At 43.5% G+C, this 25,127-nt stretch overlaps 1 protein-coding gene and 1 long non-coding RNA gene across 3 annotated transcripts in view; one reads left to right on the top strand and one right to left on the bottom strand.

The window, feature by feature from the left end:
* itga8 (integrin, alpha 8) overlaps window positions 1-25,127 on the bottom strand; it is a 61,059-nt gene that overhangs the window by 3,983 nt on the left and 31,949 nt on the right. For both annotated transcript variants that reach the window (XM_046313551.1, XM_046313553.1), the window contains 16 exons: window positions 21,820-21,865; window positions 21,598-21,705; window positions 20,671-20,726; window positions 20,255-20,412; window positions 19,912-20,040; window positions 19,717-19,784; window positions 19,061-19,208; window positions 18,650-18,742; window positions 15,822-15,901; window positions 15,416-15,496; window positions 14,470-14,575; window positions 7,377-7,535; window positions 1,436-1,549; window positions 1,190-1,303; window positions 979-1,080; window positions 25-147 (listed from right to left, as the gene is read on the bottom strand). In XM_046313551.1, coding sequence (XP_046169507.1) covers window positions 25-147; window positions 979-1,080; window positions 1,190-1,303; window positions 1,436-1,549; window positions 7,377-7,535; window positions 14,470-14,575; window positions 15,416-15,496; window positions 15,822-15,901; window positions 18,650-18,742; window positions 19,061-19,208; window positions 19,717-19,784; window positions 19,912-20,040; window positions 20,255-20,412; window positions 20,671-20,726; window positions 21,598-21,705; window positions 21,820-21,865 — 1,685 coding nt within the window. The remainder of the gene's footprint in view (window positions 1-24; window positions 148-978; window positions 1,081-1,189; window positions 1,304-1,435; window positions 1,550-7,376; window positions 7,536-14,469; window positions 14,576-15,415; window positions 15,497-15,821; window positions 15,902-18,649; window positions 18,743-19,060; window positions 19,209-19,716; window positions 19,785-19,911; window positions 20,041-20,254; window positions 20,413-20,670; window positions 20,727-21,597; window positions 21,706-21,819; window positions 21,866-25,127) is intronic.
* Window positions 4,242-7,393, top strand: LOC124004777. The gene is made up of 4 exons (XR_006833529.1): window positions 4,242-4,803; window positions 4,958-5,006; window positions 5,565-5,618; window positions 6,736-7,393. It is a non-coding gene; the product is annotated as an uncharacterized LOC124004777 (long non-coding RNA).

Below are 25,127 nucleotides of genomic sequence, written 5' to 3'. Positions count from 1 at the left end.
GTGTGTGTGTGTGTGTGTGTGTACCTTCCACATGGCCAGTGTTAGCATGGCCAGGACCAGCAGTCCCAGTAGGATGGCTAGGATGATGACCCACAGAGGAACAGCAAACGCCACATCAGGAGTCCCCCACAGCACCAGTGTACCCATCTTTAACACACACAATCACAGTTAGTTACAGGCTGGGTTGGGTTCAGGGTAAAGGTTATTGTAGGTAATAGCTGGGGTGGATGTCACATCTTACTGAAGTGGTATGTTGGTGTAGGGAGGAGGACTGGAGGCTATAGGGCAGGGTAGAGGTAAGGGTTAGTGTTATCTTATTGAAGTGGTGTGTTGGGGTAAGTAGGAGGTCTGGAGGCTATCAGGCAAGGTAGAGGTCAGGGTTCATGTTAGGGGTATCTTATTGAAGTGGTGTGTTGGGGTAAGCAGTAGGGCAGGGTACACTCTTAGAATTAGTGGTGACTAGGAACCCTGGAGATCCTTGAGGAACCATTGATAGTCAATGGTTCACATTTGCACCTATGGTTAGGTTCATGGAGGAACCTTTAATGTTTCAATGTATCAAAACCCTTGACTGGAGGCATGTCTTAGTGTGGGCGTGGCTTTTCAGGCCACCCGTGGGGGTAAATGTCATTCCTGTTCATCTGTTCTGTTGCATTGTCATCATATGTTAAGGTTGAACACTGACAGTTTTGTAGCTTCAATGGGGTTTACAGAGATGTATGAGTTCCTCGAGAGTCCATGCAAATCCCAAAGTTGGAATAGTTACCACTTTATTACTATATGAATGACTGAATGAAATTGATATTTTCTTGTCAAATCGCCAACCCATCCCTTATGGGATTAATTGACACATAAACAAACATTACAATAATTCGCTATGGTAATTAAATTATCATTCTTCTTCCAGAGTTCTCTGCATTGCGCATTGCATATCGTTCAAGACTGTATAGGTATGGGTAAGTGTTAGGGGTATCTTACTGAAGTGGTGTGTTGGGGTAAGGAGGAGGGCTGGAGGCGGTAGGGCAGGGCTGTCACTCTGAAGGACACGGTGGAGTTGAGGAGGTATGGGTCGTTACGTCTCTGCAAGGTGAATAGATGTCATAGATACTTTATTTCTTAATACTAATAATAACATTAATATGAATACTCCCAGTAGTACATAAGTTTGGGTTTATGTTTGTGTGCTCACCTGGAGGAAGGTGTGAGCCCAGAGTCGGGAACGGATCTTGACTACAGCGCTCTGACCACGGTCCAACCGCCCGACCACACACAGAACTCTTAGACAAATGATGTTACTGCAGTTCTACAGAGCGGGTGAGACAGAGAGAGAGAGAGAGTTCATATACATTCCAAAACTGCTGCTGTATAGTAATACCAAACAAGCTGACAGTGAAATCCAAGGCTGCTGATAATGAAGTGCACGTATTGTAAGTACCAGGGTCTTGCTGCTGTAGGGCTGGGCAGCGCTGGTGGCTCGTCTGTAGCGGTGAGGAGAGCTACTGTTTCTCAGAAAGCCCAACAATTCTGGAGTGTCCTGGACAGAGGACATCTGAGAGAGAAAGAGAGAGAGGGAGACAGAGAGACACAGAGACAGAGTGCGCGTGAGAGCAAGAGGGGAGAGAATTAAGTCAAATTATTACATACCACTTATAAGACCAACCAACCATCTATACAAAAAACACTACAGGTACACACTTACAGTGCCTTGCTAAAGTATTTAAGCCTATATTTACTCCTAAACTAATTTAGGCTTGCCTAAACAAAGGGGCAGAATACTTACAGTGCCTTGCGAAAGTATTCGGCCCCCTTGAACTTTGCGACCTTTTGCCACATTTCAGGCTTCAAACATAAAGATATAAAACTGTATTTATTTGTGAAGAATCAACAACAAGTGGGACACAATCATGAAGTGGAACAACATTTATTGGATATTTCAAACTTTTTTAACAAATCATAAACTGAAAAATTGGGCGTGCAAAATTATTCGCAAAGTTCAAGGTGGCCGAATACTTTCGCAAGGCACTGTATGCAACGACTATATTTTAGTTATCACATTTTTATTAATCCTTTTTGAAATGTAATTTTTCTTTGACTTTGACATTACATACAGTGGGGCAAAAAAGTATTTAGTCAGCCACCAATTGTGCAAGTTCTCCCACTTAAAAAGAGGAGAGAGGCCTGTAATTTTCATCATAGGTACACTTCAACTATGACAGACAAAATGAGGGGAAAAAAATACAGAAAACCACATTGTAGGATTTTTAATGAATTATTTGCAAATTATGGTGGAAAATAAGTACTCAATTGAGGGACTACTCGATTGAGGGACCTTACAGATAATTGTATGTGTGGGGTACAGAGATGGAGTAGTCATTAAAAAATCATGTTAACCACTATTATTGAACACAGAATGAGTCCATGTAATTTATTACATGATTTTTTAAGCACATTTACTCCTGAACTTATTTAGGCTTGCCATAAGAAAGGGGTTGAATACTTATTGACTCAGGTTTACATTTTGTATTACTAATAAAAAGGTGACACAAATCTCAATGTAATCCATTTTTAATTCAGGCTATAACACAACAAAATGTGAAAAAAGTAAAGGGGTGTGAATACTTCCTGAAGGCACTGTATATATATATATTTCAATATTTTTTAAACTTTCTTTATTTTAGGTAGATGTTACATATCGTCTACTATATTTATATCATTCCAGGTCAAGCAGCACTAATGTTGTCCTTGGGAAGCCAACTAACAGCCCTTCAGAGCCAGATGGCAGAACTGAAGAAAGACAATGCAAGTAATAATGAAATGTGTTCTGAAGAGCTATTGAGTTAATAATTTACTCAATAGAAAAAGAATCACAGTTCTGGATAATGCCTTTAGGCTCTTTCCAGATCAAGCAGCAGAACTGTCAGTCCTGGAGAACACAGTGGAAGCCATTGAGAGCCAGGTGGCAGAGCTGATGGCCAAGAAAATACAGGTGACGAAAATGTTTCATTCAACACATTTTAGGATGTGATCAAGCAAAGCAATGTTCCAAAGCTACATCACAGTTTATTGTTTTCTTGTATGCATTATTTTCTGTCCCTGGAGGCCAGAGTGTCGTGGGGGAGATCTTCGTGGGCTAAACTCTGCCTTGTCTCAGGCAGCGCATCAACTCTTCATTTAACGGATTACAGTTTGAATCGGACAGCAGTCAATCAAATTGTGCCAGGTGAGAAAAAGTTGCACGCGGCAATGCAGATGAATGTCGGTGGGTGAATTCAGCCGTAGCCCATGGAATGATGATACACAAAATTATTATTTTCGGACATAAATACTACGCTGTAGTCAACAAAAAAACGGATTGCAACTTGCAAAATATGTAGGAAGAAAATGACAGACAGAGGCGCAACAACTTCCAACTTTGTTTCGACATTTGAAGCTACTCAGAGAACGGTAAGTTGTGGCTAATATAGCCAACAGCTATATATAATTTTGGTGGTGTAGCATGTAGGCTAACGTAACATTAAGTCAAAGAGCCTCCATACAGTCAGTCAGTGCGGGAACATGATCATTGCACCCAAGAATGAGCTACAACTGGTTAGGCAGTTGGTAGCCTAAATCCTGCCTGATGTTACTGGTGTTCCTAAAACCATTGACATATGTTAGCCTATTGTAACCACTCCTACTGTGTGTGTGTGTGTGTGAGAGTGAGAGAGAAGGTTGGGCGATTGTGTAACGTTAAAGCCTACATTGCCCGATTGCGCCCCATAGCGGGGGTCTTTCTCATGACTACCTGGCCTGATGACTCCTTGCTGTCTCCAGTCCACTTGGTCGTGCTGCTGCTCCAGTTTCAACTGTTTTGCCTGCGGCTATGGAACCCTGACCTGTTCACCGAACATGCTACCTTGTCCCAGACCTGCTGTTTTCAACTCTCTAGAGACAGAAGATGCGGTAGAGATACACTGAATGATCGGCTATGAAAAGACAACTGATATTTACTACCAAGGTGCTGACCTGTTGCACCCTCTACAACCACTGTGATTATTATCATCTGACCCTGCAGGTCATCTATGAACGTTTGAAAATCTTGGCCATGTTCTGTTATAATCTCCACCCGGCACAGCCAGAAGAGGACTGGCCACCCCTTATAGCCCGATTCCTCTCTAGGTTTCTTCCTAGGTTCTGGCCTTACAGGGAGTTTTACCTAGCCATCGTGCTTCTACACCTGCATTGCTTGCTGTTTGGGGTTATAGGCTGGGTTTCTGTACAGCACTTTGTGACATCAGCTGATGTAAGAAGGGCTTTATAAATACATTTGATTGAGAGTGACAGCCAGTGAGAGTCATGTTGCAGAACTGAAGGGAAAGAACGCAGGTGACTATATATCTTTACTTATAAGAAATACTACGTATATGTCTCACTTTAACACGATTCAGTTTATTTCAGGATGTGGTAAAGCTACATCTTGGTTTATCGTTTTCACCATAAATGATGTTTCTGCATAAATGATTTTCTAGACCTGGAGGCCAGAGTGACAGCCAGCGACAGGCAGGTGGCAGAACTGAAGAAAGAGAATGCAAGTGACTAAAATGTTTCACTTATAAGAACGACTGCATGTAATTCTTCACCTGAACATAATAACATTCAGCATCATGTCGAGATATGAGAAACCAAAGCGATGTAACAAAGCCACATCATGGCTTAATCATTTTCAAAATAAATGATTTTCTTGCATAAATGATCTTCTAGCCCTGGAGGCCAGAGTGACCACCAGTGAGAGACAGGTGGCAGAACTGATGGGAAAGAATGCAGGTGACTAAAATGTTTTACTTATCAGACCTACTACATCTACGCTTCACCTGAACATGATTCAGCTAATGTTAGGATGTGATCAAGCAAAGCATTGTTACAACGCTACATCACAGTTTATTGTTTTTCTTGTATGCATTATTTTCTGTCCCTGGAGGCCAGAGTGACAGCCAGTGAGAGTCATGTGGCAGAACTGAAGAACGCAGGTGACTATATACACTATATATACAACAGTATGTAGACACCCCTTCAAATTAGTGGATTTGGCTATTTCAGCCACACCCGTTGCTGACAGGTGTATAAAATCGAGCAAGCAGCCATGCAGTCTCCGTGAACAAACATTGGCAGTAGAATGGCCTTACTGAAGAGCTCAGTGACTTTCAACATGGCACGGTCATAGGATGCCACCTTTCCAACAAGTCAGCTTGTAATTTCTGCCCTGCTAGAGCTGCCCCATTCAACTGTAAGTGCTGTTATTGTGAAGTGGAAACATCTAGGAGCACCAACGGCTCAGCTGCTAAGTGGTAGGCCACACAAGCTCACAGAACGGGACCGCTTAGTGCTGAAGTGTGTAGCGTGTAAAAATCATCTGTCGTTGGTTGCAGCACTCACTACCATGTTCCAAACTGCCTCTGGAAGCAACGCCATCACAAGAACTGTTAGTCGCTAACTGATCTAATCAGGGTGTATCTAAGCACAGCAATGTCAACAAAGCTACCCTCAGAGTATCTGTTTATTAAGATATTATTTTCTTGCTATTTCAGCCCTGGAGGCAAGATTGAGTGTTGCTGAGAGCCAGGGGGAGGAACTAAGGCTAGGTAAGAACAGTTCAATTCAATCAAACCCACAGTGTGGTATGAAATGAAGACATTTTAGACATTTCGGTGGGCTTGATTGAATTTATTCTCATGAGTTCGCACAGAAGACAGTTGGCCTTTTCTGTTGGTTTGACGGACTCTGGTATGTGGGACCTTTCAAACTGAGATCACTCTGGTCTATGAAAAAGTATTATCCGACATTGTCAACGGTTACGACCCAAACTCAGGTACAGCTTACACCGACAATACTACAGATGAAACTTACGCCGACAATACTACAGATTAAACTTACGCCGACAATACTATAGATGAAACTTATGCCGACAATACTACAGATGAAACTTACGCAGACAATACTACAGATGAAACTTACGCCGACAATACTACAGATGAAACTTACGCCGACAATACTATAGATGAAACTTACGCCGACAATACTACAGATGAAACTTACGCCGACAATACTACAGATGAAATTTACGCAGACAATACTACAGATGAAACTTACGCCGACAATACTATAGATGAAACTTACGCCGACAATACTATAGATGAAACTTACGCAGACAATACTACAGATGAAACTTACGCAGACAATACTACAGATGAAACTTACGCCGACAATACTACAGATGAAATTTACGCAGACAATACTACAGATGAAACTTACGCCGACAATAGACAATACTATAGATGAAACTTACGCCGACAATACTACAGATGAAACTTACACCGTAACAATACTACAGATGAAACTTACACCGTAACAATACCACAGGTTCACCCACAAAGCAATACATCTACAACTCAGATAAAGGTATAAACATAAACACACAATCTCCATGCTCACATGTCCACCACAGGAGGGGAGGACGGCTCATAACATTGTCTGGAATGGCGTGAATGGAATGGTATGTGTTTGATGTGTTCGATACCATTCACTTCAGTCCATTCCAGTCGTTCCTATGAGCCCGTCCTCCCCAATTATGGTGCCACCGGGCGCCTGTGGTGCCCACAGGGGCCAGCTACTGGCACAGACCCACACCACTAACAGGCTGCTACAGTGCCTAAGAGAGACGGATAGTGCTGATCTCTCCCTGCTTCCCCTCTGATACAGGTATGTTCTCAGCACCAGTGAGAGGAGTCTACTACTTCACATTCACCTCCATGGGTCGAGAGCCTGGACAGAGAAAATGGGTGTTTACTTGGTCAAAAATGGACAGCAAATGATATACAACGTCCATGACAACTTCCATGGTGGTTATGAGTACATGACAGGTGCCGTGGCTCTGGAGCTAGAGAAAGATGACCTGGTGTACTTAAGGCTTTCTAAGGGCTGGGGGCTGTATGATGACAACTACAACCACATTGTCTTTACTGGCATCCTGCTCTTCACCACCAACCCTGCTATGGGCCGACTCCACTAGTCCCTCTCCGTCCTCCGACAGTCTTCAATAAACATGGAATGAGTGACTTTGTCCTGTCATCATCAAAGCACATTACTCAGTCATCATCACAAACATAAACCAGATGGTAGATGACAGCCTGTTATCCTATTTTATTATGAGAAGAACTGAGCTGCATCAATGCTAGATCGGGCCAGTAAGTATTTGATCTAACTGAGCTGTAATTTCACAAAAGCATTTATGCCATTGTTTCTGAAGCATTGGAGACCAATACAGGTTTATAAATATAAAACATTAGTGCATGAGTACAGTGTCCAGTGTCCAGTCTCAGCAGGAGGTGTTATTGTGTTACCTGTAGGCCCAGGATGTTGAGGCTGGTGTTGCTCCGGCAGCTGATTGGTCCTTCCGTTAGAACCTCCATAGCGTAGAGCAGGTGTTCATCACGGAAACGAGAGGGCCAGCCCACCTGGAGCTCCGCCTCCCGAATACTGCTGGGACCTGAGTTATGGAGCTGAGAGAGTAAGAGGGAAAGGAGACAGAGATGAGTGGAAGAGAGAGGGGGGAGTAGAGAGGGAGGGGGAGGGAAGTAGTGAGAAGGAAGAAGAGAGAGAGTATGAGAACACCAAGCCACTCAGCTTAGCCCCTTTCCACACACTCATTAATTCTGAGGGTGGTGATGGTGAGTCACCCAAACAGGACATGGTCCCAGTGCTCCAGGCAGGAATTCTCTGAGAGAGAACTTTGGCCGACCTAACTATAACCAGCTGGACAGACTGCAGGACAGGAGCACTGCAGCCCCAGACCCTGCAGACATCCAGCAGATGTCCCTCTTCACTGCATCTTCAACACACACACGTATAATATCTACATAGGCGTACAGAGGCCCATTATCAGCAACCATCACTCCTGTGTTCCAATGGCACGTTGTATTAGCTAATCCAAGTTTATCATGAAGATCTGGTACAGCGCTGTGTACTACTCCCTTCACAGAACAGTGCAAACTGGCTCTTCAGTTTCTTGGCATGGAATAGCCTTCATTTCTCAGAACAAGAATAGACTGATGAGTTTCAGAACAAAGTTCTTTGTTTCTGGCCATTTTGAGCCTGTAATCGAACCCACAAATGCTGATGCTCCTGATACTCAGCTAGTCTAAAGGACAGTTTTATTGCTTCTTTAATTAGCACAACAGTTTTCAGCTGTCCTAACATAATTGCAAAAGGGTTTTCTAATGATCAATTAGCCTTTTAAGAGGGGACAAAATGGCACCGTAGAGAGAACACTGTGTTTCAGCGAGCTCCCGTGGCATTTGTACATTTATATTTTTACATTAATCTCCTAGCTTGAAAAAGTGGTAGAATTGGCAAAATAAGTTATCCTACAATGAGTCTTGATGGCTATTTCGCAAAAATCTCCGACAACATGCCCAACAGAACTACTAAGAACTCGACCAAAAACCACCACCCCTGTAGATGTGCATGAGGGGCTAGCTAACGTTAGCGAAGCTAACACCATTGCAGATCCAGGCACAATGGACCTGGTGATTCAAAAGATGACTGATAACATTACTAAAGTGATCGATGCTAAGATAAGAATGGTCTTGGAAGCAACAGCACGCCATTCAGTTGAAATACAGACGGTTGTGAAACGTGTTATTGAGGCGGAAGGAAGAATTGCTGCAGTGGAAACTTCAACTACATCTATGGACGCTAAGATAAAAGCACTTGAGAAACAGGTGCGCAAAATGGCGGAGCACATTGACAACTTGGATAATCGAGGTCGCAGATGCAATATTCGTGTTGTGGGGCTCCCGGAAAATTCTTAAGGGACACGTTCAGTAAAATTCTTTGAGGAATGGATCCCTGGCTACCTACAAATGGACACTAAGGCTGGTCGTGTGAAGCTGGACAGAGCCCATCGCTCTCAAGCACCGATACCGATCTCAACCAGCGCCCACGGCCGGTGGTTGTGAAGTTCCACAACTTCACCGAGAAGCAGCGCGTCATGGACGCGGCTAGAAACATTGGCTCTAATGTTAGTCAACGTAAAAGTCCAAAGGTCTCATTCTTCAATGATTATTCCACTGCGGTTGTACGAAGACGCAAAGCGTTTGATGAGGCGAAGGCTCGACTCAGGAGAATGAAGATGGACTACGCACTGTAGTTCCCGGCCACATTGAAGATTATGGTCAACGGATCGCCTAAAAAGCTCTACACACCTGAAGAGGCTGCTGCGTTTATTGACTCTCTCGGGTAAATAACTTTAAGCTGCACCTCCGCAACATTGAATAACTTTGTTTATTTTTGGTTGAATCTGATCATGAAACAGTGGTGGGAGTCCTCACGCGCTCCGGCTCAGTAATATTCATATCTTTATTATTTTCCTTGCTAAAGTAATAGCCACTATAGCTCAGGCTGAGATATGTGTGAACCCATATTGGTGCCCAGGCTTGGTTTTCGGTGGAAGAGCCTCAATCTTCTTCTATTGATTTTCTTTTCCATACATATAAAGGATGAGGCTATTGAGCGGCAATGCGGACTTAAGAGTCTACATTGGAGAGTTGAAATCCCCTGCATGTTAGCTAGTGGGAAAACCCCCCTTTGGATCTTTACATGTTTAATTTTGGGGTTTAGTGTAGTTCGAGTTCAGGGTTCATATTGTTTGTTTATGCTCGGTGAGATAGAGGAGAGTTCAACACATGGAAAAAGGTACCACCCCACTTTTACAGTAGGATCCAGTCTGGATATTGAATGGTCAAGACACAATGGCAGGTAACAGAATGTGTGTATGTACATGGAACATTAGAGGGAGCCATAACCCCATTAAAAGGAAGAAGGTACTGTCTTTTTTGAAAAAAGAAAATATTGATATTGCCCTGTTGCCCTGTTGCCCTGTTGCAAGAAACTCATTTGGATGATAAGGAGCACCTGAAATTACAACAAGGGAGGTTTGGTCAAGTGTTTTTCTCATCATTTTCATCCAGAAGTAGAGGTGTAGCAATTCTGGTGAAAAATAACTTACCACTTAAGGTCTTGAATTGTGTGAAAGATACATTTGGTCGCTTTGTTATAATTAATGGTACTTTACAAGGGAACATTTCCATAATTAATATTTACTTCCCCCCTGCTCACCCCCCTGATTTCCTCACTAAGGTATTTCTAGACTTTTCAGAATTAAATTCGGACACTGCAGTGGTTGGAGGAGATTTTAACTGCTTGTTGAACCCCCTTATTGATAAGTTTCCCAGCGGTATAGCTTCACTCTCTCCTCAAGCTAAGTCACTTAAAGCTATTTGTGATGATCTGTGGTATGCGGATGTCTGGAGAGCTTTTCATCCCTCCAACAGAGAGTTCACTTTTTTCTCTGCACCTCATGGATGTCAGACTAGAATAGATTACTTTTTTATGCCCAGGACGTCTTTACAGTCTGTTTTATCCGCTAGGATAGGAAGCATAGTCATATCTGATCATGCTGAGGTGATCCTGGACATAAAACTCAATGGGGCATTCAATCTGTCAAGACATTGGAGGTTGAATACAACCATTCTTAAAGACCATACATTCACATCATATTTTATTACAGAGTTTAAAGCGTTTTCTCTATTAACTCTCAATCAACAGATAACCCCTCGCTCCTTTGGGAGACCTGTAAAGCGTACACCAGGGGTCTGATTATGTCATACACACCTACTAAGAGATGGAAAAAGCGTGAAAAGCAAAAGATGTTAGAGGGTGAATTAGGAACTAAAGAGAAGGACTACATTAAAACTCCCACTCCTGCCCTATGAAAGGAAATATCAGTCATTGGATCAACGTTAGACTCTCTCCTAACACAGGACGCTGAAAAGAAAATGAGATTTGTCAGGCAAAAGCTATATGAACATGGCGATAAGCCAGGAAAGTACTTGGCATACCTAGCTAAAAAGAGAGCTGACTCTCAGTCAATTGCTACTATTACTGATTCTGATGGTAATCATTTATATGAAAATAAATTGATAAGTTACTCATTTAAGACATTTTATACAAACCTTTATGCCTCAGAACTGCCAAAGGATGCACCCAAATTAATGGAGAACTTATTTTGTAAGATTGAGCTCCCTACTATCTCTGAAGAACAGAGGTCTCTCCTTAATGCTCCTATTACCAAGGAAGAGATAATGTTCGCAATTAAGAATCTGCAAAATGGTAAGGCCCCAGGACCAGGGTTTTGTAGTGAGTTCTATAAAGATTGCCATGGCCTGATCCTTGAGCCATTGTGTGATATGTTTAACCACTCATTTTCAAATGACCAGCTCCCTCAAACGCTGAGAGAAGCATTTCACTTATTCTCAAAAAGGGAAAATGTCCAGAGTCTTGTTCCTCGTACAGACCAATTTCCCTTCTGAATGTGGATATAAAATTGCTTTCTAAAATTCTAGCCACAAGATTAGAGGACTCACTGCCACTAATTGTGAAAGGAGACCAAACTGGCTTCATTAAGGGCCGTAAAGTCATGTAACAATGTCAGGCGGCTTCTTAATGTAATTCAAGCCTACCAACAAAGTGCTGTGGATGGTCTTGTGCTCTCCCTAGATGCTGAGAAAGCATTTGATCATGTGGGGTGGTCTTACCTATTATTTGCTCTAAATAAATTTGGTCTAGGGGACAACTTTATAAAATGGGTGAAAGTTTTATATGATGATCCTCAGGCTGCTGTCCTTACTAATGGGCTAAGGTCAAATAGCTTCTCTATACACCGAGGTACCAGACAGGGCTGTCCTTTATCCCCTCTCCTATTTGCACTCGTTATGGAACCACTGGCCGAGGCCATCAGGGTAACACCTGCTATACAGGGGCTGCTCATTGGTGATGTTAAGCATAAAATAAGCTTTATGCTGATGATGTCCTGATATTCATCTCTAGTCCCGAGACTTCAATTACATCTCTTATTAATATTTTTGAATTATTCAGGGAATTCTCAGGCTATAAGATTAAGATTAACTAAATCAGAGGCTATGCCACTTGGTAGCCTTCACTCTGTACCTAATACTTCTCCCCCCTTCCCTTTTAAATGGTCTCCCTCAGGTTTCATGTATCTGGGTATATTTGTAACTCCTAAATTCCAGCAAATGTACAAAGCCAAATTTGTTCCCTTGTTTGATACAATAAGACAGGATCTGGAGTGCTGGAACTCTCTCCCGATTTCTTGGTTGGGTAGAACATCCCTCTTGAAAATTAACATTTTACCTAGACTACTTTACCCAATCCAAATGATCCCAGTATTACTCTCCAATAAGGTAATAAAGGATGTAAATGGATGGTAAGGATGATAAGTTCCTTTATATGGAGTAAACACAAGCCAAGACTTAAGAAGGCAATATTGCAGCTGCCAAGTTCTATGGGCGGCTTGGACCTGCCCAATATCAGGTTCATTCAAATGGTGTGCCCACCTTTGTTATATTTCTGACTGGATCACAAATGATGACTCCTCTATTTGGTTAGACATTGAGACTTCTCTTTCAAAGTACCCCTTACAGGATGTTTTATTTTTCAGAAGTTTCAAGTCTGTAGAAGATCACTGCAATAATCCCCTAACACTTAACACATTCAAACTAACACATTCAAACTAACCTCTGCTCTTACCCCAATTCTTAACAACCCAGATTTCAGTCCAGGATTGCTGGATGCTGGCTTTAACTTTTGGCTTAATAAGGGCATACGCAGGCTAAATGACTTATTTTCTGATAAGATTTTATTGTCATTTGAGCAGATGGTCGAGAAATATTGACTCCCAAAGCAGGACTTTTTCCGCTTCCTACACAAGTAAGACATTATATTCTGAAGAGCACCACCTTAATTGGTAACCCTGATGTGTCTGTCATTGAAAGAATGCTTTTTTTCCCACAAAGGAAAATGTCTGTAAGTCTGTTTTATGATACTTTAAGGTCATTTTCTGCTGTCAACACACAGAGGGTGAAACAAGTGTGGGAGAAAGTATTGTCTGTTACTATTGACGAAGAGATGTGGGAGGACATTTGGAGATATGCAAAAACAATATCTATATGTAATCGTACTAGAGCAATCCAATTAAGAATAATACACAGATTGCATATATCCCCAAATCACAGAGATGCTTTTAGCCCCACTTCCTCTTCCCCTCAGTGTCTTAAATGCAAAACTGATACAGGCACCCTAACACATTGTTTATGGTCATGTACCAAAATACAAAGATACTGGTCTGGTGTTCTGCAAGAAATTGAAAAGATCCTAGGGGTTGATCTAGAATTGGACCCAGTTTCTTTACTGTTGGGTCTCCCTGGTAGGCATGTTACTTCTGTGGGTAAAAGGAGGCTTTACAACATCCTTACCTTCGCAGCGAGGAAAAACATCCTCTTACAGTGGATTAGTGATACGGTTCCTTCTATTAAAGATTGGCATAAGATACTATTTGAATGGGTGCCTCTGGAATATCTGACATGTACATTGCATTCTAAAACAGACCAGTTCTACAAAGTATGGGAACCTTATCTAAATTACCTAGAACCTGAGGTATCAGCTATTATGCTGCAAGGATTCTCTTAGAATGGCGGGGATCTATGTATTTCAGAACTACACTGTACGTTCCATGTGTGGAACCTAACTTCTTGGTTTAAACTGAGCTTTTTTGTTTAATTTCTGTTTGTAAGTTTGTTTAAAATGTATGTATTGAGAGACGCAATGATGGGGATGGGATGAGAGAAGCACCGAGCGGGAAGAGGAAAATGGTGTACGTATGTATTGGTGTGTGTGGTATGTATGTATGTGTGTGTATGTATCTATGTATGTGTGTACGCGTATATATGTGTATATGCATGTGTGTATGTATATGTATGTGTGTGTATGTATATATATATATATATATATATATATATATATATATATATATATATATGTAGGAATGTGTAAGTGAGTGCTGTTTTTTTGTGTGTGTGCTTTGTCTCTGTTGTATCTCTTAATATGGGTGAAAATTGTGAAATTCCAATAAAAAAATACTGTTACAAAAAAAAAATGGCCTTTTAAAATGATGAACTTGGATTAGCTAACACAGCGTGCCATTGGAACACAGGAGTGATGGTTGTTGATAATGGGCCTCTGTACGCCTATGTAGGTAGATATTCCATTAAAAAATCTGCCATTTCCAGCTACAATAGTCATTTACAATATTAACAATATCTACACGGTATTTCTGATCAATTTGATGTTATTTTAATGGACAAAAAATGTGTTTTTCTTTCAAAAACAAGGACATTTCTAAGTGACACCAAACTTTTGAACGGTAGTGTATGTCTGATTCCCCCTCGTATCCCTCCACCCCGCTCTCTCTTTCTCTCTCTCTTCCTTTATGACAGTAATTACATCTGTTCAGGAGGCCTTTGATCAGACAGCAGACAGCACTTACAGGGCTACTGCTTTTACTGTGTGTGTATGTACCTCGTAGATGTGTGTGACCTGGGGTCCTACGTCATCCTCTTTGACCGGCTTCTCTTTGGGCTCCCAGTGAGGAAACGGAAGAACCACCTGAGAGGGATGACACACCCTGGAAAGGGAGAGAGAGAGAGAGAGGCAGAGAAAGAGGTGGGAAAGAGAGAAAGAAAGAAAAAGAGGAGCAATAGAGAATTAAAGAGAAGAGAGTATGAGAACAAATGATACGGAGAACAAATGATATACAACATCCAGGACAACTTGGGGGGTGAACACCAAGCCACTCGCCACTCCGCTGCCAAACACAACTTACCCAACGCCGGTTGGACCTTAACCTCCAGCCCCCCACACCCACAGCCCCCTACGGTCACTGTCTGTTTGTGTGTACAACTGCCTTAGAACCAGCCAAGTCACTCTGGGGTCCAGGCTTTGAAGTGTGTTTGTGTGTGTGGGGGGATAGTAAAACAAGGAACATTCGGACAAGTGGGGACATTTCGTCAGAACCCACAAGGAAAAAAGCTATTTTAGGCTTGGGAGTTAGGGTTAGGGTTACAATTAGGGTTAGGGTAAGGTTTCGTTTTAGGGTTAGGGGTTAAGCTTAGCGTTAAGTTTAGGGTTAGGGAAAAAAGGAGTTTGAATGGGAATCAATGTTTTGTTCCCCACGAGGATAGTAAATCAAATGTGTGTGTATGTGTGTGCAAGCGTGTGTGTGACGAAGGAGCACTAGCACTGGCTCATGTGTGCATGATTAGCAGAGATCTATTCATAGAAACATACGCAGACACAACCACACTAGGCAATATAAATACAGCAAACTAAATGAGCCTGTCTCACCTACATGGCACAAAACAAAGAGATACACTGTATGACAACAAAGTGCATCAAACACAGCAAAGATATTCTAATGTCACAGGGTTAGAGAAAAGATCAATCAGAACAGAGATGTATCACTCACCCCCTCAGGTCTAGCTGAGCTCTGGCAGAGATGGAGAGAGACAGACTGACTGGGTTGCTCTTGGAGTTGTCTTTGTTTGAACTGTAAGATAAGAGACACACATGAGTCAATAAAGATGTTTGGATGTAGAGTCTGCACCATGGCCTGACGATGTATGGTGTGTGTGCGTGTGCATGTGTGTGCGTGTGAGTAAATGAGTGAGTGAGCGTGTGTTTGTGGCGAGATGAACAGTCAATGTTTTGTGTCGTCTGTTTCCCTCTGGCCATCTGTCTCGACGCTCTTTGTTTGGGAAAGCCACAGAAATCCTCAGAATTCTGACAGAGGTTTTTTACAGTTATGTGTGTCACAGCTCTTCCACAGTGTGTGTGTGTGTGTATTTGCATGCCTTTGCGTGTGTGTCTGTCACCTGTGGATCTGTAGGTCAAAGTCAATGTGAGGACCGGCATCATCCAGCCTTTGGACAGCAAACCTTAAACCTACAGATACCTGGAGACAGAGACAGTGAGACAAAGAGAGAAGGACAGAGAGACAAAGGCAGAGGGACAGAGACAGAAAGAGACGTTTCAAAGTCTGTGTCAGTGACATCTGTAAGTGTTCAGTTAAAGCGAGCAGCCTTCTAACCCCATGTAGAGTTTCCCTTTGTTAAAGCTAACCAGAACCTGGCCATGGTGTGTGTATCTGGGTTACGTATCTCTATTGTGTGTGTGTGTCTCAGTTGGAGGATCAGTACAGATCTGTGGGCTGAGACAGACCAGATCCCTTTCCCTCTAGTCTTCAGACCCCAGTTAAACCCCCCTCAACCCTTGCTTAACTCACACCATGTGGAGGGCTTAGTTCATAACCATGATTATGATAATGGCTTCTTGCATTTGTGTGTGTGTGTGTGTGTAATAATGTTGTCATGAACAACAGGTCAGACACTAGTCAATGCCGGAAACTCTTAAACACGCGCTAAAACTACAAGGGAGAAGCCTGAGGGTGGAAACTCATTAGGACTCCAAAGTCAAAGAGACTTTATTGTACATGGCTGAGAGAAAGAGAGACAGACAGAGTGACCCAAATATATCTCTCTCCCCAAATCTGGAAAACATGTATTTCCTGTCGCTTCTCTCCCATGTCTTGAACAGCACCACCACCACTATAAAACTGTCTAATCTGGATCTACTGTAAAACCCACCATAGTACAGAGACAGATTTTGTCAAGGAAATGATCTAGTGCATCGAACAGCCATCGACCTGATCTAATGCATCGACCTGTTCTAATGCATCGACCAGCCATCGACCTGATCTAATGCTTCGACCAGCCATCGACCTGATATAATGCATCGACCAGCCATCGACCTGATATAACGCATCGACCAGCCATCGACCTGATATAACGCATCAACCAGCCATCGACCTGATTTAATGCATCGACCAGCCATCGACCTGATATAATGCATCGACCAGCCATCGACCTGATATAATGCATCGACCAGCCATCGACCTGATATAATGCATCGACCAGCCATCGACCATGGCTCTGTGACTGTTCTCAGAGAAGGGATGTAAAGAGAAGGGATTGACACTGTCGACCAAACTAACAGATAGGTATCTATTTGTTTTTCTGGCCAGTGAGACCTCTGATTGCTCTAAGGCTATATATGGTGTTCCACAGGGCTCTGTACAGGGGCCGTTTCTGTTCACATTGTACATGCTGACTGTCTGGTAGAGGTGGCACAACAGGCCCCAGAGTGGTGTAGCGGAAGACAAAATTCTGAGGCCCTTCATTTTTCCTGATCTGGTAACTTAACCAGGTACAACTCTGGACCTTATACGGTATGACGTGATTCATCTGTTTAATATGGGCTATGATGGGACCAGAGTTTTTATAATCAGGTCACATGGTTTAAAAAAACTCCTGGCCTTGGGGAGGCTGAAAACCCTGTCAAACTGCAGCAACCTTGTACTTGTTCATATGAATTATATTTTAAAGAAGGACTAGGGGGGTCCTATAGACATTGAGAAAGAAACATGATTGGACAATAAAACACAGGGGTGAGCTTGCTTTATGTAGGTTTGCATCATGTAGTTTGCATTGTTGTGTTTATATGTTATATTATTGTGTTTATATTTCACAAAGAAATGGGCTATAAATAGCCTACACAACATTACCACTTTGTTTACCCTGGCCAGAGGAACAGGGCCCATAGTAGACTAGAGTATGCAGCTGCTGTTAGTACAGTTGATCAGACTGAAAAATTGTCTCGTTTCCATGCAACACATGTCAGCTTGCTAATGTTTAGGAAGGCTGCTCTATTTATGTAAGAGTTTTTGCTTGTGTCTGTCGGGAGTGATGTGTTATCAGCTTGATAAATAAATACCAGAGGAAAGTGGAGAGCGCCTTGAGCTTTATGCCAGCCTGCAGGACCTGCGGTATCCATTCATCTGATTGGTCAAGACACACAAAGAGCCTGTTGCAGCACTCCAGTGTGCAGTCTGCATTTTAGAGGCTTGACTCAAAAATATTAGAATAACAAGCGTTATTCCGGCTGCATGATTAGTAAGTGTGTGTGTTTATAATATAAAAGCTCATGAATTCCTATAGGTCCAAAGGGGCAAGGGTAAGTATGTATGGGACACATCTAGTCTGAAGGAGAGCTGACGTGCACACACGCACACAAACACACACACTCTTCAACCCCTTGGGCCCTCTAACGCCGCGCCCCAGAAGTGAAATATGATCACATAATTGATTTATCAGAATGCTGTGTGTCGCTTCTAGAGCTAACAAATACCGCTCTCAGGCTCACAACACACACACTTATGCACATAGCCAAGTATACACACAAACACATACACACACAAACGCACACAAACACACATGCACGCCCAGACAGACAGACTGGTTACAGAAACACAGGGTAGAGTTACATGTCGGAAGGGACCACTCTTTACTTAACAAAGCCTGTGCTTCCTGGATGTGTCATGCAAGGGACGAACGGATTAACACACACAGAAATACCCACAGACAGCTTCAGAGTGTGGGACTCAGTGGGGCACGGGGTATCTGGGTGATCAATCACCATGGTAAATATCAATAAGCACTGCTGTATCTGATTGACAGCTTCCTGTTTGGACAGGAAGTGGATGTTTCCAAGTAAAGGGGAGGTCAGTGTGGGGGCATGTACGTGTGTGCATTTTTTGTGTGTTCATTTGTGTGTGTGTGTGTGTGTGTGTGTGTGTTGGACTTACTTCTGTTCCAGCAACCATAGGGTTCCCCAGGTCACACACCACCAGTCTGGAGTCATTCACCATCCTGTACTCACAGTTCAACCTGGATAGAGACTGGAGAGGAGAGGAGGGCAGGCAAGAAGAGAGGAGGTGGAAGGGAGAGGGGGGAAGAGGAAGAGAAGTGATATGTGGGGGAAGGGAGGAGAGGAAGAGAGTGATGCATGTTCTGACAGTAACAACCTCATCCATCTTAGTGCCCCATTACTCTCCATCTCTCACAAACAAACACACTATGAGTCCTCTAGAAAAAAACCTGACATTGTCAACAGGATGTAATGTAATGGTAAAGAGGTCAGCAAGGCGGTAGGGTCTAGTTGAGCTGGGCTAGGGTCAGTGTGGGGGGTGGTAGTGTGTGTGAATGTGTGTTCTCACCTCTATCCTGCGTTCCACTCCTATGTAATCAGCCTCAGGGGGTAGGAGTGTGTGTAGCTCTGTCTCATATGCCCCCTCTCCTTTGTTAACCGCGTTTATGGTCAACATGACCAGGTTGTCATCCCCGACCACCAGCTCTGTACGGTCCCTGTATTTGTGTGTGTCCAGGAGAGAGAAAAAAACAAGTCAATACTATGTCAAACAGTAGAGGTCAAAATATGTGTGTGTGTCAGTCAGAGGAGAATGACAGGGTGTTTTGTTGGGCTGCCATGGCGATAGCATACAGATGGAAACAGTAGAAAAACACACACACACACACAGGCCTCACTACACGCTTGCTAATGTAAACAATCAGAGAGTAAACTTCTCTCCTTGCATACTGTAACACGGTCCTACACTTTGTTTGGGTATGTGTGTGTGTATATATGAATGTGTGTGAGTGTGAGCATGTACATATGTTGAAAGTTTACAGGTTGACAAGGACTTTTCTGAATCTTCCCAACATGCCTCACTTGACAGGGCAGGGCACAACACACACCACAAGGCGTAACACACCCCTATATCAGTAAGGTTACTTAACTGCTGTATTTAAATGAGACTGTAACTGATTCATGTTGACGTATATGCTACATATGTTAGATACAGTACATACTTACATGCTTGCAGACAGCTGGAGGTCTGGAATACACTCGTTGTCTTCCCCACAGTCCAGCAGAATATACGCCTGAGAAATAAAGGAGAGAGGGATTGGGAGAGGGATGGGGGGAGGATTTAGGTCTAGTCTAACAGTACTCTTATGCTGTAAGTGGTCTTGATTGGATGAGAAAGAGAGCCCATACACACACACACACCTGTTCCTGCAGGAAGGTACTGCTGTAGCGGTTGAGGATAGGGGGGAGGTCCAGGTTGGAAGGAGGGGCTAAACTGTAGTTCAGAGCCAATGAGATGGGAGTCAATTTATCCCTAAATTCATCCTCCTCCTGAGAGTGACAGAGATAAAAGGGGGGGGGGGGGGGGGAGAAACCATGTAACAGAAAGTTTGTTCACTATAACACAATAACGGGTCCAAAAACAGGTTCAGCTGAGTTGGCAGATATTTTGAGAGGATCTTGTCCGAACACAGCAAGGACGGAGGCCTCAATTTAAAAAAACAACTCAAATCCATTATTTGACAGTGGAGTGTGTTTGACTTACTCGTAGGTAGACCGTGTAGTTCAGGCAGGAGTGTGGACGGCTGTGGCCAAGAGTTAGGACCCCTGTGTGCTGGGGCTGATGGGAATCCAGGAAATTAACTCTTTTTACTCCGCCCCTCACACCTTTCAGCCAATCCAGTTGCAGCTCTGCATTCAAGACTGGGAGAGGTGGAGGAGAGAGGGGGAGAGAGTGAGGAGGGGTTCCATATGGTCCCATCCTGTGTGGAAGTGTGTGTGTATTCTCATCTGGTGTGCAGGAGGGAACCCTGTGTATTGTCTACTTTATCCCTTTTAGATTCAACATCATTAGCCAGTGGAAACAATGCATTCATACATTCATATAGTCAGCATCTCTAACACTAACTTATACATAAACCTCTACCTCCCCCCTCTTCATCCCCAGTCAGAGCTACTTACCTACAGAGTCTGGGATCCCCACACCGCTCACCTTCGCACAAATATCTACCCTGAGACTGGATAACAGAGAGAGAGAGAGAGGTAGAGACACATGGGAGATTGAGACAGGATAAAAACATTTCTCTTCTGTATATATGTCTGTGTGTGTCAATATGTGTTTGTGTGTGCGTGTGTGTGTGTATGCGCTCATTAGATTCCAGGATATTAATGGTGCAAGTCTCCCTCTGTAGGAGTTACTTTCCTGTTCCTGATAGGAGGGACAATAACACACACACACACACACACACACACACACACACACACACACACACACACACACACACACACACACACACACACACACACACACACACACACACACACACACACACACACACACACACACACACACACACACACACACACACACACAACACACAACACACACAACACATACTGGGGTTCTCTAGCAGTGAAATGCCTGTCAACCAGAACCACTCAGGACAGAACAATGATTAGAACAAAAACTTCCTCTTTACCACTCGTCCTCTCAGTCTCCCCAAAACCACCAGAAAAACAACTCAACTGGCCAAAGCTCTCAATAAAACAATTATTCAATGAAAGAAAAAACAACAGTCCCAGACAGTCCTAAAAACTCCCTAATAGTACATGTGTTGTTGTGTCCTGTCTCATTCCTCCAGCCAGTCTGATGGTTTATTTCAATCAGCCGTGTTTGTTTTGACTGAATTCCACAATTTAGTGTTGTCTGTCAATCTGCCCAAACGCACCATGTCTCTGTCCCTGCCAACACACATAGCCTATAAAGCACCCTATTGGTCTTACGTCTGTCACTCACTAGGCTACCATGGTGTAGGGTTTCTGGAAAGGTAGGGCATGTGTGTGACTGCTTGTGTGGGTGCGTGTGTGCTTGCATGCGTGTGTACTCACCAGGTTACCATGGTATCAGATTCTGTCAGGAGGCAGGATCGGTCGTCAGGGTTCAGGATTCTAGGAGTCAGGATCATCTCAGCCTCCACTGACACTACAGGACGAGCCCTACACAAACACACGCATGCACACGCACACAATTAATTTCACCATTGTAAACTAGCAGCCAATCTGATACACGAAACAATGTAGTCTAGCCAATCAGAGAATTAGATATCTTACCTGTACACCGACACCTCCCCTTTACCAAATGCTCCCACTATCAGATCTACAGTGAAATAGAGAAAGACAGAGAGAGAGAGAGAGAGACAGAGAGAGTGACAGAGAGACAGAGAGACAGAGAGACAGAGAGACAGAGAGACAGAGAGACAGACAGACAGACAGACAGACAGACAGACAGACAGACAGACAGACAGACAGACAGACAGACAGACAGACAGACAGACAGACAGACAGACAGACAGACAGACAGACAGACAGACAGACAGACAGACAGACAGACAGACAGACAGACAGACAGACAGACAGACAGACAGACAGACAGACAGACAGACAGACAGACAGAGAGAGAGAGAGAGAGAGTCTATGAGCTTCAAAGAACGCCACAGATGGGACTGATTTCATGGTCTGAGCAATCTCATCAAGCACAGACCTCTCATGTTTTACACACACTGACACATAGATACACACACATACACAAACACATTTAGTCTGTACCAGCTTTGAGTTGTGAATATAACCATTTTCGTAGCACTATTTTGGTTCAGAATGAAACTATCCAAATAGGAACACAGTGTGTGTGTCGCAACGGAGAAACCCCACGGCACATTCCAGCTCCATTAGAACGTTCCCATTGCTCCAATCAGATCCCTCTGCTACACAACAACAACACTCCCTCACTTTACTATAACCATGTGCCTTATACAACCAGTCAGTCTGCAGCAGCCACTTTACTATAACCATGTGCCTTATACAACCAGTCAGTCTGCAGCAGCCACTTTACTATAACCATGTGCCTTATACAACCAGTCAGTCTGCAGCAGCCACTTTACTATAACCATGTGCCTTATACAACCAGTCAGTCTGCAGCAGCCACTTTACTATAACCATGTGCCTTATACAACCAGTCAGTCTGCAGCAGCCACTTTACTATAACCATGTGCCTTATACAACCAGTCAGTCTGCAGCAGCCACTTTACTATAACCATGTGCCTTATACAACCAGTCAGTCTGCAGCAGCCACTTTACTATAACCATGTGCCTTATACAACCAGTCAGTCTGCAGCAGCCACTTTACTATAATCATGTGCCTTATACAACCAGTCAGTCTGCAGCAGCCACTTTACTATAACCATGTGCCTTATACAACCAGTCAGTCTGCAGCAGCCACTTTACTATAACCATGTGCCTTATACAACCAGTCAGTCTGCAGCAGCCACTTTACTATAACCATGTGCCTTATACAAGCAGCCACTCAACTAGTCTATTGCTCTACTCAGTTAATTTGTGATTATGTGTTTTGAAGATGGAGTCTTAAATGGGTTTTTGTTTAAAATAGGAGTGACTGGGATATATAGAATATGCCCCCAACCATAGATCTAGCTAGTCCTGTCACTGGAAGACAGAGGTTAAGCTAAGCTCTGAAGCTGCTACAGCACTGGGACTGGGGACAGAGGCTAAGATAAGTCATGCTAATATCAATGAGGCTGAGGGTCAGAGGCTAAGGTAAGTCATGCTAATATCAATGAGGCTGAGGGTCAGAGGCTAAGTTTACTTATGATAATATATCATTGGGACTGGTTAAGCTCATTAGTTCTGACCTCTGCAGTTCTGTTTGAAAGAGTTCTGAGCTCTGTAGTTCCATCGGTCTAGTGGAGGTCATGAGAAAAATGTGATCAGGACCTATAAGGGTTGATGTGGTTCTGAAAACTTGTGACAGAGAGGTTGTCTCCAGTTTACTAGAAAGAGTCAAGTTGAGAACTCCTCCTCAGATAGCCTTTTATCTGTTGAGAATATACAATCCTGGCTATCCATCAAATAAAACAGACTAGGTTAAGTCTTGATGCTGATAGAGGGCTAGAGTGTCATACACAGGGGCACCCTGTTAGTGACATCTGTTTAAATGGTTAAACTATTAGAGTCAAATACTAGAACGTTTCCATAGATCTATTGAGTGTGTGTATGTGTGTGTGTGTGTATATGTGTGTGTGTGTATATGTGTGTGTTCTTGTGTGTGTGTGTGCACGTGCGCGTGTTTAAGTGAATGTGTATCTAAATTGAATGTAGGAGTGGTCCATCTGTTTTTGCAGTCAGTGAGAGTGCCTTAGCCTGCTGAAACCACAACATTCAACATTACACCCTAGCCCCCAGTGTGTGTGTGTGTGTGTGTGTGTGTGTGTGTGTGTGTGTGTGTGTGTGTGTGTGTGTGTGTGTGTGTGTGTGTGTGTGTGTGTGTGTGTGTGTGTGTGTGTGTGTGTGTGTGTGTGTGTGTATATATATGTGTGTGTGTGTGTGTGTGTGTGTGTGTGTGTGTGTGTGTGTGTGTGTGTGTGTGTGTGTGTGTGTGTGTGTGTGTGTGTGTGTGTGTGTGTGTGTGTGTGTGTGTGTGTGTGCGCGTGCGTGTGTGTTTTATAGGTGTAACAAGGGGCGGTAGAGAAAGGGGGACCTCTAGCTGTCTGTGGGGTATGGGGGGCAGTTGGAAAGGTAGAGGTGAGGAGGGAAGGAGGAATGGGGGAACGAGAGGGAATGAGGAAGAGGGGAAAGAGACGGAAGAAGGAAGAGGGGGAACGAGGCAGAGAGGAGGAAAGAGGACAGCAGTTAAAGCACTTGGCCTTTCAACCACAATCTGCAAGTCATCAAAGCTAAGGTGTGCTTTCAGCAGGCAGATCTAACCGCACACATACACACACACACACACACACACAAAGTACAGTCCAAACATCAGCTCATCCTCAGGGACCCAAACTTCCAACAGAAGAATTCCGCTCTCATTCCAAAGTCCTGGATCTGTCCGTCTTACACTCCAGAGAAACCCAACCCCACTTCTCCCGTAGGTGTATGTGTGCATACGTGCGTGCCAGTGGAGGCTGCTGACGGGAGGACGGCTCATAATAATGGCCGGAATGGAGCGAATGGAATGGCATCAACACCTGGAAACCATGTGTTTGATACCATTCCGCTCCGGTCACTACCAAACGCCTGTCCTCACCAATGAAGGTGCCACCAACCTCCTATGGTGCGTGTGTGTGTGTGTGTGAGTGAGTGAGTGCACGTTCCTCCCATAGGTACAGTTGTACATACACCCTTAGCCAAATACATTTAAACTCAGTTTATCATAATTCCTGAATTTAATCCTAGTAAAATCCCTGTCTTAGGTCAGTTAGGATCACCACTTGGTTTTAGAATGTCAAATGTCAAAATAATAGTTGAGAGAATGTCACGACTTCCGCCGAAGTCGGCCCTTCTCCTTGTTCGGGTGGTGTAGTCACCATCGATCCATGTTTCAGTTTAGTTTAGTTTGTCTGGTTTCA

Source organism: Oncorhynchus gorbuscha, linkage group LG19 (genome assembly GCF_021184085.1).
Source record: "Oncorhynchus gorbuscha isolate QuinsamMale2020 ecotype Even-year linkage group LG19, OgorEven_v1.0, whole genome shotgun sequence".
Taxonomy (NCBI): domain Eukaryota; kingdom Metazoa; phylum Chordata; class Actinopteri; order Salmoniformes; family Salmonidae; genus Oncorhynchus; species Oncorhynchus gorbuscha.
This window is presented reverse-complemented; position numbering and strand designations above follow the sequence as displayed.